Source organism: Bos taurus, chromosome 11 (assembly GCF_002263795.3).
Source record: "Bos taurus isolate L1 Dominette 01449 registration number 42190680 breed Hereford chromosome 11, ARS-UCD2.0, whole genome shotgun sequence".
Taxonomy (NCBI): domain Eukaryota; kingdom Metazoa; phylum Chordata; class Mammalia; order Artiodactyla; family Bovidae; genus Bos; species Bos taurus.
In genome coordinates this window covers 6,547,642-6,559,795 of record NC_037338.1, presented here as the reverse complement: position 1 = coordinate 6,559,795, position 12,154 = coordinate 6,547,642, and the positions used below count along the sequence as shown (strand labels likewise).

Genomic DNA, 12,154 nt, shown 5'->3' with positions numbered 1-12,154 from the left:
ACTGAACCACTTTACTGTACACCTGAAATTAATACAACATTGTGAGTTAACTATACTTTGTTTTTTTAAGATATTTAAAAAAGAGAGATAAGATAACCAAATATAACGCACAAACCTCCATCGCACCATGCTTGGAAAAAAATGGTTATAAAAACGTCCTTGGCATAACTGAGTACATTTGAAATAGACCACATTAGGTGACAATCTGAAAGGATTCATCCTGTCTCAAGCAGTATTTTAATTATGGCTTTATTTTAAGAGAAGTGTGCTCAAGTATTTACAAGTGTTGAGTCTTGGTATCACAATACAGACATACCACACACACAAATGAAATGCTGAAGTTCCTGAGTTCAGCAAAGGGTAGAGTGTGTTCATTTTCTGAACAGTGCTGTAATTATGAACATTTTCATAAGAGTTGGTTGCATAGTATTTAAATAAAAACATAAATTTCACTTCTTAGAAACAAATCCTAAAGAATTTAAGGACCCCAAGTTGAGAATTACTGATTTAGATAATTCTTGTTTACCTTCCAGAGTGTTAAATAAAAACAAGAGGTACCTCAACTGCAAGGGACAAACTATCAGGCTCTTGTGTGTAACAGGAATAATGCAAGTGTGACATGAAGACACAGGACTGCGGCCGGGCGGTGACTGGAGGGTGCAGGGTGGGCGACGGAGGCTGCAGTGAGCCTCCTGAGGCTCAGACTTTCCTTGCTGCCGCCTTTAGGATTGTTACCGGAGAGCTGATGTATTTTAAAATATGAAAGAAGACAACTAAAATTGCTAATACTTTGTAAACATAATCATTTGTGCTTAAATAGCAGGGTTTTACGGGGGCTTCCCAGGTGGCGCTAGTGGTAAAGAACTCTCCTGCCAATACAGGAGATGCAGGTTCAATCCCTGGGTCAGGATGATTCCCTGGAGGGCATGGCAACCCACTCCAGTATTCTTGCCTGGAGAATCCCATGGACACAGCAGCCTGGCGGGCTACAGTCCACGGGGTCGCAAAGAGTCGGACACGCCTGAGTGACTAAGCACAGCACAGGGAGCTAACACCCCACACGTGACTTAGCATGGCACATGGGGTTTTAAAGGGCAATGATTTCCCACTAAACAAAAGATATAAAAAATTGACACACACACACACATATATATAGACACAAGGATTGAAATGAAGGGGATATCAAGAATTCAAACAGCCAATTCAACCACTTCAAGTAACCCTCAAAACGTATCACACCATGCAAACACACACCGGTCACAATGGGGAATTCCGAATAAGCTATATGGACTGGATCAGTGCCGAGCCCCATGGCTCACCTTAGATCTAAGCCATGCCGGCAGACACTGGAGTCCAGGTCAGTTCTGTGCAGGACTTCAGTTGTGACACTGTACTACAGTTATGCAAGATGTTACCCTTGCAGAAAACTGGGTGCAAGATACGTGGGACCTCCTTGAACATTTTTCTCCAAATTCTTGTGAATCTGTAATTATCACGAAAGTTATGCACTGTAGATCTCACGGCCTGGTGAGATCTTGTCCTGTTTGAACACACCCTTCAAAACCTCTCCACCAGCAATCAGATATATGACACGCTTTCATTAGAAAGAACTCTTTCAAATCCTAAAGAAAAGGAATTCTTAAAAAAAGAGAGAGAGCTCAAACTCGAGAAGAAACATAAAGACATGTGTACACCTCCAGCAAACAAAGGGCTTCCTCCCAGACCCCTCTGTCTCCCAGAAAGCACGAGGGCAAAGTGGGGATTCTCGATCTGCTTTGGTTTCCAGGGTCACACAATCGAGTGCAGCAGATGAAGCGGACTCGGGCAGCCAGCCTGGAGGGGTTCATTCAGAGCTGAGGACAGCTGACAGCTGGGGACAGCACCACCCCCGCCAACCCGCTCCCCACAGCTGCTGCTCCTCTGGCCTTTACAGAGCCTGAGCAACAATCAGGAGCCTACCAACTGCCTCTCAGTGTCACTCAAAGAATAGGCTCGACAGGCGGGACCAGTCTGGGATTCTTCCTAAGGATCAGCACCCACACCTTTTGCTCCCGAGTGCACTCAGAAGTCAGGCAGGACCCTGTTCTCAACCCGAGCCCTCTCCCACAGCCCCTCCTAGAAACGCCCGCAGCCAATTCTCCCTCCTGCTCCCAATGCTCGGCAAGAAGGGCAGGGAGGCGGGCCTCTGGAAGGGAAGGGGGGCGGCGACCACACCAGCTCTCCACCCACCATCACATTTGCTCGCAGGTCAGAGGGCCCTCTGGACAGAGGTCACTGCATTGACACAGCACACGAGAAACGTTACTGAGAGGCAACACAGCAAATGGTTGGCTGGGTTTTTATCTGCTCTAAAGACTCACCATCTGGTTTTCATTTCACCTGAACACATGGGTTTTGCATAATTATTATTAAAGGAGTCTTGAAAATGCATTTGTCCAATGCTGCCTGATTTCTTCAGGCAAGGAAATACCGTTTGAATGTGCTGTGCTGTGCTAAGTGGCTTCAGTCAGGTCTGACTCTCTGCAACCCTATGGACTGTAGCCCGCCAGTCTCCTCTGTCCATGGGATTTCCCAGGCAAGAATACTGGAGTGGGATGCCATGCCCTCCTCCAGGGGATCTCCCTGACCCAGGGACTGAACCCATGTCTCTTGCATCTCCTGCACTGGCAGGCAGGTTCCTTACCACTAGCACCACCTGGGAAGGCCCTACCTTTTGCACGCAACTCACTGCCAAGTGTCTGGTACCCACACGGGTCTGTGTTTTAGAGCCGTGCTCAGAGAGGTGCTGGTGAGGAGATGCACAAGGGCACCAACGATGGCGACTGCTGCACGGGGGAAGGAGGGGGACTTACTGTGCCCTTTACTTTCCTGAATTTTACACTTTAAAACAAACAAACCAACAAGCAACAACTGCTCCTTGCACAGAAACAACATGCAGTGTGCACTGCAGGGGTGAACAGGATGTCCACGGCGCAGACAGGCTCACGACAGCTCCCGGAGACAGCAGCCAGGGCAGCGTGGGCTGAAGCCAGTGAAGAGCCTCAGCTCTCAGGGGGGCGGCAGATGCCTCACAGAATTTCCAGAGATGATGTCTACAACGGTACCCAGAGTCTGCCCACAACCAAGTCAGGAGGGCCACTGGTAAATGTCAGAGGCTGGAGATGCACCGGGCAGCGAGAACGGCCTGGCGGGAAGGGGCCCACTGGTCTGTCCAGGGGGCACCTCATCAGTAACCCGCTGTGCCATTTCAATCACAGGAAGCCGGCATCTGCAGCTCCCTCACCACTCTGTGATCTTAAAATTAACATTTAACTGGAAAAGAATCCAATGGGATCACTAGAACACAATAGAAATCACCCAGGAGGTTACAAGAATCCTCTGGCCAGACAAACAATGGTACTTTTTATTATAAAAAAAAAGATGACAGTGGGATTTCCTGGGCTGTTCAGAGGTTAACACTCTGCACTTCCAATGCAGGAGTCATGGGTTCGATCCCTGGTTGGGGAACTAAGATCTCAAGTGCTGCAAGATGCAGCCAAAAAGATTAAAAAGAGAGAGAGAGAGAAGAGAGCAGTCACTGCATCAAATACCATATCTTCACATACTTCCATAAAGTTCTCCCAGCTGCCTGGTGGTTGGTCCAGAGATGACATTTTCTAATTCTCACTTAAGCAACCCACATGCTGGCAATCAGCGTTACTAGAGACGGAGGGGAGAAGGCAGAGGAGGGGACCTTCCAAGTGGTGATCAACTGCACACCCAGGAACAGTTCAGCCATCTTCTCCCTCAACGGGTCCCACACTTGGGGAGATTACAGCTTGATTTAGACACCCCAAATCCCCATGGTTTCTGGTTAGCTCACTCTAGAATCTGTGATCTATGATGTAAATCTCACTCATAATTCTCTCTCTGAACGTCGCTCAGTCGTGTTTGACTCTTTTGAGACCCCAGGGACTGTAGACCACCAGGCTTCTCTGTCTGTGGAATTCTCCAGGCAAGAATACTGGAGTGGGTTGCCATTCCCTTCTCCTTTCCAACCTAGGGAACGAACCCGGGTCTCCTGCATCTGCATTGCAGGCAGCATCTTTACCATCTGAGCCACCAGAGAAGCCCCTATTCATAATTAAGCAAGTTAAAAGCAATCACGAGAGGATAAAGTTTCACATGAAAATTTAAAAGAAGATGGATTTGGTTCATCATACCCCGTGGTTGCTTTTATAAACTGAATGTGGACTCATGCCTATGTGCACATGATCACACATGGGCACATACACACTTACCTTTCATTGGAGTTCACTTCTCCTCATTCCCATCCAAAGCTACACAGTAAAATCCTCATGTGGCCATTCTGAAAACTATTTTTTGCTACTAAATTTTGCCAACAATCTGCTCAGCATTCTAGCAGATGTTTCTGTTTGCAAACCTCTGGGAACTTGGCTGGATCTGTTTTCTCTCCCCCATGTCAAAAATAAAAGAAATGGCCCAAATGTGGCCCAATACCCCAGAGAACCTCTTCCCCACCCGCCCCCTCAACCTCCCTACTCATATGACCTCCATGATGACTTCTCAAATCTTTTCCATTAGAGAAGATGTTTCCAATTATGGTCCATTATGCTGCCAAGGATGACATCATTCCGATGTGCTTTTTTTTTTTTTTTCCTTAAGAAAACGCTACTGATTCTTAGTTACTTGGGACCCATCTGCAACAACTTAAACCAGCTTGTCTGCTGAGCCTTCTGAACCCAAAGTGTCACATGAGGGTAATTTGCTCAAGATCGATTCTCCAAACAGAACAACTCCTCTTCAATAGGGGGAGGCTGAAGGGGGACGGGGGGGATCCTTGTTTTTTTATCTAAGGATTTCTTTGAAAACATCTGTGACCCAACCTTACCTCGGTAACATCCATAACTTTGATGGCTGCCAGCTGACCTGTTTTAACATGTCGACCCTGAAAAACAGAAAAAAAGGAAAGATAATTGGCACAAACGCTCTGCACCATGATGAGAACAGAATGGCTGAAGTTTCGACAAATCACCTCTTTTTCCCCAAAAGTGATGATGACCAAGTCCCAGGCTCTCCCAAGAGAACCATATGGTTCTATTGCTTTGTAAGACTTCGTGAACCGCACTGAATGAACCAAACAAGCAGCATAACAAACAAGTTTTGATAAAAAAAAAAATCAATTCCCTCCTTTCCTGGGTTTCATTTACATATCATTACCTTTCAATCAAAACATCTTAAACCTTTCCTTCCACACCTCAGGTTGATCAGTCTTCTCAACATTCCACATGAAGGAAATAACCAAAAAAAAAAAAGGTCTAGATATCATACTGCCATCTGGGAAGCCCAGATATTATATTATTTACCATTAAAAATGTCATCTTCTGCTGATGCACCCCCCAATAGCACTGGATTTTCCAAGAGTTTACGGAGAATCTTCCCGGACACTTTCCTGTGGTCCCCACGCAGGGAGGCTCCAGCACAGTTACCCAGAACAAGGTTGGGGGGCGGGGGTGCATGCAGAGAGAGCACTGCCTTACAGCTGTGTCACAATTCCCGGCCCAGGACATAAGCATTTGTCACTCATGTATCACGAGCATCTCAGACAAGCTGGACGCTGCTCTCCTATGCCCTGCCTTGACGAGGAGCTTCCTCGCCATTGGTTCTCCTCCCATCCCTCTTGGCTCTGCTATGCCGGCATCTCCCCAGCCAGCAACAATGTGCTGCCTTGCACCGTGAGTGCCCTCTCCTTAAGGGCTTTGCAGAAACGGTCCTTCTGCCGCAAATGTGAAACAGAAGGCACGTCCCCAGAGTTTCCAAGAGGCTGCCTCACTGTGGCCTCGTGATGGAAAGAGTTATGAACTTTAGAACTTGAAACCCGAGAGGGGAAGCTCTCCATTTATTCTGGAAAGCTTGGGCAGGGACTCAAATTCCAACTCGGACAAAACAACTCCATGAAAATGACACTGAATTACCAGAGTCTCAGCTCTCTGCGGTCTCGGCAGGATGGGCTCCAGGAGTCCCTCTCTGAGCAGGGCTGGGGACAGCCTGGATGCAGGGAAGCCAGACATAAAGAGCCCACAGGCCCGGAGCCTCCTTCCAACCTCCCCCACCTGCAGACCCGCCACCTCACCCCTACCTGAGCCACTGTCAAATGTCCGTAGAAGCCCCACCTCTGCAGTGGCACGGGGCGGGGAGGGAAGAGCACTTCTCGTGGGCCAGCCCCAGGAGCCCTGCTTCCAGACTTGTCACCCAACCCCACTGCCAGTCCCCAAGTGCCCTTTGAGTCACCAGCCTCATGCTCCCATCACATCCTCCTGCATTCAGCACAGCACAAGGCCAGGCTGCCACAGCTGTTTGTGTTTAGTCACTCAGTCATGTCCGACTCTTTGTGACCCCATGGACTGTGGCCCACCAGGCTCCTCTGTCCATGGGATTTCCCAGGCAAGAATACTGGAGTGGGTCGCCATTCCCTTTCTTCTCCAGGGATCTTCCTGTCTCAGGGATCAAACCCGGGTCTCCTGCACTGTAGGTCAACTCTTCACCCTCTGAGCCATCGGGGAACACCTTCCTGCAGTGGAGTTGCTTCCACATAACTGGCAATGCAGAAGCCAAAAATAAAAGCTGGCTGTCAATCCCTGGCCTCCTCTCTCCCATGAGAAATCAGGAAAAGTCGATGAAAGAACACCCCAGAAGAACCCTCTCTGGAATGTGAAGGCGAGTGTGAGCAAAGTTCAAGCCCCTCACCCACAGATTTGGGAAACTAAAATGTGTTTTTCTTGGTTCCTTCTTTTATCTCACAAATTTTCTTTCAATAAATATTGGAGATCAGAATGCTTTTGCTTTCTGTTGAGTTTAATTTGAGACAACTTTACAGATTAACTGCCTGAAACTGACATTCTATTTGCTTAAGAGCAAAGCCCATCATCAGGCTCCCCTGATAGCTCAAACAGTAAAGAATCTGCCTGCAATGCAGGAGACCTGGGTTCAATCCCTGGGTTGGGAAGGTCCCCTGGAGGAGGAAGTGGCAACTCACTCCAGTATTCTTGTCAGGAGAATTCCACGGACAGAAGAGCCTGGCGGGCTACAGGCTGACAAAAGAGTCGGACACAACTGAGCGATAGAGCACAAAAAGCCCATCAACACCAGCCTGGGCAAGCAGAGGGCGGCCTGCTCTTAACCAGAGGCCAGGATGTGAGCTGCAGGCTGAGGGGACAGCCACCACCCCTATGCAGGGAGCTGGGGGGGGTGTGCTGAGAGGGCTGCAGAAGGGTCCGCAAGAAGGAGCGTTACGTAGTGACAGAGAAACACTGCAGTCTGTAGCAGAAACACTTAGCCAACGGGACAGGGTGACGCGGAGTGCTCCGGGTCACCCTGGGTGACACAAAGGACCTTTAAAGGTGGAGTCAGATGGGACACACCATGTCGCCAGTGCTGGAGAGCCCGAGGACTGCCTGGTAAGCCTGAAGATTTCAGGGGGCAGGAAGGGTCCCCTTGAGATATGAGCTGCAGACCATCCTCACCAAATCCCAGAGAGGAACACACATGCAAGTGTCACCAGGGGAGAGGAGAGAACCCAAAGATCAGACCAAACACAAGAACTCTCTAAGAGAGGTGCAGGAGTCCATGACTAGCGATTCTCACGCATTCTGAATTTTGAAAATCGCTTCTCCACGCTTGCATGAAAAAGCCCAAATTCAAGTTCTCATATCCTCTCTGGTATTTATTACCAGAAGATACACACTCGTCTTAGCTGAGGTCTTGATATGGAAAGGTCAGACTTATAACAAATGAGCTCTAACAAATGTTGATTATGTTTATCACAGAAACAGAACTATGTTCTGAAAGGTTCAGAAGCTCAAAGGACAGGCAAGCCTAGTTCATCAAAATGGTCGATGAACAGATGAGAAAGTCAACCCACAATGCAAACAGGAGATGATCCAGGGGCTCAGCCTGCTGTGTCAGTTCTCTCCCCAGACGTCTCACTCCCAAGAATTCCAGCTGCGCATGGGAGACGAACCCGGCAGAGCACAGAGAATTTCTAGGGCAGCGAAAACCCTCTGCATGATACTCTAATGACAGACTCATGTCACCACATATCTATCCAAACTCACAGGTTGTGCAATGCCGGGAGTGACCCGCAGTGTAAAGCGAGTGACTATGATGTGTCAACGCAGGCTCCTCAGTCTTAACAGCTGCGGCGGGAGGGGAGCGCCAATAATGGGGAAGGGATATGTATGTGTGAAAACAGGTATACCTGTACCTTCCTCTCAATTTTGATGTGAACCTAAAACTGCTCTAAAAAAAAAAAAAAGTGTTTAAAAAAATGTTTTAATTCTAAGGATAATTCCCCCTCACATGCCCTTACTTTAACAGGCAAACATGAAACCTAGCTGACCATGTGATGGGCTGCAAGAACTCAGCGCCCAGCGATGCACTGACCACTTTCTAAGGCTCCATGGTCATCCACCCCTAAGCCAAAACCAGCCTGGTTCTGCACTGAAAACCCCCAAACCACACCCCACTTATGAGTGCTCTTTTCCAGGAAGAATCTGCAAAAAAAAAACAAAAAATGCAACAGAGGAAGAGGGCATATTACCCAAACAGCATCCCCAAGCCACCTGAGGTAAGGCACCAGGTAGTTAACTTGGGAGAGAGACAGCTCAGGGCCCTTCAGGAAGAAGCTCAGACGCCTGAACATCTCCTGACACCAGAGCAGATAAGGGCACACACTTTCTCATCACAGTCCTACAGACCCACAGTGAGGTAGGCGCTGCGACCTTGTAACTACCATCTTGTAATCGAGACCTGTCCATCTGCCTCTCCCTCTGTTCCACGCTCAGGGCTGTGGGTGAGCAGGAGAAAAACATAGGAAAATGTGAGTGGCATGCGGTCAAGAAGCGTGAGTTAATAAGAAAACCGAGCTTCTATTCCTTGAAAATTAAAAGATCTCCATAGAGAATTCTAAATTCTATAGGAATCCTAAAGGAAATCAACCCTGAATATTCACTGGAAGGACTGAGACTGAAGCTGAAGCTCCAATACTCTGGCCACCTGATGCAAATAGCTGACTCACTGGAAAAAAACCCTGATGCTGGGAAAGGTTGAGGGCAGGAGGAGAAGGGGACGACAGAGGATGAGACAGTAAGATAGCAGCACCAACTCAAAGGATATGAACCTGAGCAAGCAAGGGAGAGAGTGGAGGACAGAGGAGCCTGGCGTGCTGCAGTTCACGGGGTTGCAAAGAGTCAGACTTGACTTAGCGACTGAACAACAACAGAATTCTGCTTGACTTAGGTTGGAGGTGCCGCAAGGAGAACAATGCTCTCTTTAAAGAAATTTATGCCTCAATAGCAGAGAATGTGCTGGAGAAGGAAATGGCAACCCACTCCAGTGATCTTGCCTGGAGAATCCCAGGGATGAGGGAGCCTGGTGGGCTGCTGTCTATGGGGTCGCACAGAGTCAGACACGACTGAAGTGACTTAGCAGCAGCAGCAGCAGAGAATGTGCAGGCTTCTGACTTCTACAAAAACTAAAACAGCCAAAACCGACAGCACAGTGAGACCCAGTGCCCACCCGTAATGAATGAGAGGGCAACGAAGGAGAGGCTCGCTGCACAGCTGAGCTGGCAGGTAGTGAAATAATTTATGCACCACATCTTTTTTTAAGAGACTGATCTGGATGGAAATCTTCCTAAAGCCTGAAATCTTGAGTACATTAAAGATGCTTTTCTTAATGGCTCAGGGAAATCATTATGAACATCAATTACTATCCTGTCCTTGCAATTAAGTGAGAGCCACAGGGAATATTACGTCAGGCAGGAATACTTCAGCAAAGAAAAGGCCCAGTCATCTGGGCTCTGCAGGCCTGTTCGGTCGCTTTTAGCTGTGTTCTAGAACAGACATGGGGTGGGGGCTGGCCAGACAGCAAGCTAAGTTCCAGTTATGTGAGCTCTCACTGGAGCAAACACCTTCTTCGGTTGCCAAGTGGAGACAGCCTGGGTGTGCATGGAGTTAAAGGGCCGGAGGGAGGAGACAAGTGTCCTGGGAGGTGAGGAGGGGTGTGTGTGTGTGCACACACGTGTATATGTGTGTGTGTGCATGTGTGTCTGTGTGTGTGTGTGCACGCACGCGTGCATGTGTGTGTGAGTCTGTGCGTGTGTGCCTTCCTGTCTCTGTCCAGGCAGTGGGTCAGGTGGGAAGAGAGGGCAGCTGCTCTATAAAAAATGCCTGGTGTCTGGCACCTCCTTGGTGGTGCAGTGGCTAAGACTCCATGCTCCCAATACAGAGGGCTGGGCTCTAACCCTGCTTAGGGAACAAGATCCCACACGCCAGGGCACAACTAAGAGTTCACATGTCGAGCTGCTCAGTCGTGTCCAACTCTGCGACCCCATGGACTGCAGGAGGCCAGGCTCCTCTGCCTATGGGATTCTCCGGCAAGAATCCTGGAGTGGGTTTCGCCATTCCTTCTCCAGGAGATCTTCCCGACCCAGGGATCAAAGGCTGCATCGGAAGGCAGATTCTTTACCACTGAGCCACCTGGGAAGTCTCAACATTTACTACACACTTGGGCTGAGTTGCCTTTTCCTCAGCTCACCAGAAATACCCAACTGACTTGAGACTGAACAACTTTAAAATAACAAAGGATTTAACAGCACAGGATAAACACACACACAGAACTCCAAACCCTTTACTGGGGGCCAATCTCTGTATGAAGTTACCTTCTATCTCAGTCACTAACAGAAAAGGCGCCCTATTCCACAGGTGAGCAGATCAGTCAAAACTCTGGAAACGCTACACCTAACATCCATCACAGGACTCGGACAAGATAAATTCAAATACCGTTCTCCTGAAGGTGACATGATTCTGCAGTGGATAAAAGAAAAGACACCAAAGGAGACACCCACGACCCATAAAACACATACTCCCTTACTGACAGGCTCTCGCAGGAAGAGCTGCATATGAAATATATTATTTTCCTATTTGCTGATTGTCTGAAGCTACTAAAAATAATAAGTTCCTCTTTCTCTACTTTTCTATGCTATCAATATTTTTATGATTAAAATGTCTGTTAATTTTTTAAAGAAAAAACTATTTTTTCACTAGTTGTTTTATTTCACATATGAAGATGTTTGTTGTTCAGCTGTTAAGTCGTCTGACTCTTTGTGACCCCAAGGACTGCAGCATGCCAGGCTTCCCTGTTCTTCACTATCTCCCAGAGTTTGCTCAAACTCATGTCGTCCATTGATTCAGTGATGCCATCCAAGCATCTTATCCTCTGTTGTCCCCTTCTCCTCTTTCCCTCAATCTTTTCCAGCATCAGGGTCTCTTCCAATAAGTCAGCTCTTCGCATCAGGTGGCCAAAGTACTGGAGCTTCAGCATCAGTCCTCCCAGTGAATATTCAGGGTTGATTTCCTTTAGGATTGACTGATTTGATCTCCCTGCAGTCCAGGGGACTCTCCAGAGTCCTTCAGCACTAAGCTTTCTTCATGGTCCAACTCTCACATCCGTAACCTGACTCCTGGAAAAACCGTAACTTTGACTAGATGGACCTTTGTCAGCAAAATGATGTCAAATGAATAGCACTTGATATATATGCATACCATATACATATATCTAATCAGATATTGATATATTTTTCTTATTTCAAGTCAAGTTCTTTTACTTCAATTGCTGAAAGAGTAATGATCCATGTTTATCTATAATTCTTTGTGTGAACACCTCTCTCTTCAACCTTCCCTTGGCCAAAATGTAGGGTAATCCATAGTCCCCTATTTCAAATTAGGGCATATTGTCTCTTTTCTTGGTAAAGAACCCACCTGCCAATGCAGGAGATGTTAAGAGACGAGGGTTCAATCTCTGGGTCAGGAAGATCCCCTGGAGGAGGAAATGGCAACCCACTCCAGTATTCTTGCCTGAAGAATTCCATGGACAGAGGAGCCTAGTGGGCTACAGTCCATGGAGTCGCAAAGAGTCTCACAGGACTGAAGCGACTTAGCACGCACGCACTGCTCAGCATAGCAGCTGACCACTTAGAGCAAAAGAAGAGATGGGATTCTGTGTCGTCTTCTTCCTTCTCCCACCACGACCCCACCCCTTCAAGATGTTTTCCTACATTTCTCCCCTGTGACTTCACAATACACTCAATGTTTCG

At 47.8% G+C, this 12,154-nt stretch overlaps 1 protein-coding gene across 50 annotated transcripts in view; it reads right to left on the bottom strand.

The window, feature by feature from the left end:
• The window catches only part of MAP4K4 (mitogen-activated protein kinase kinase kinase kinase 4), a 150,459-nt gene that overhangs the window by 72,035 nt on the left and 66,270 nt on the right, over positions 1–12,154 (bottom strand). For all 50 annotated transcript variants that reach the window (XM_024999325.2, XM_059891663.1, XM_024999335.2 and 47 more), the window contains exon 3: positions 4,892–4,948. In XM_024999325.2, coding sequence (XP_024855093.1) covers positions 4,892–4,948 — 57 coding nt within the window. The remainder of the gene's footprint in view (positions 1–4,891; positions 4,949–12,154) is intronic.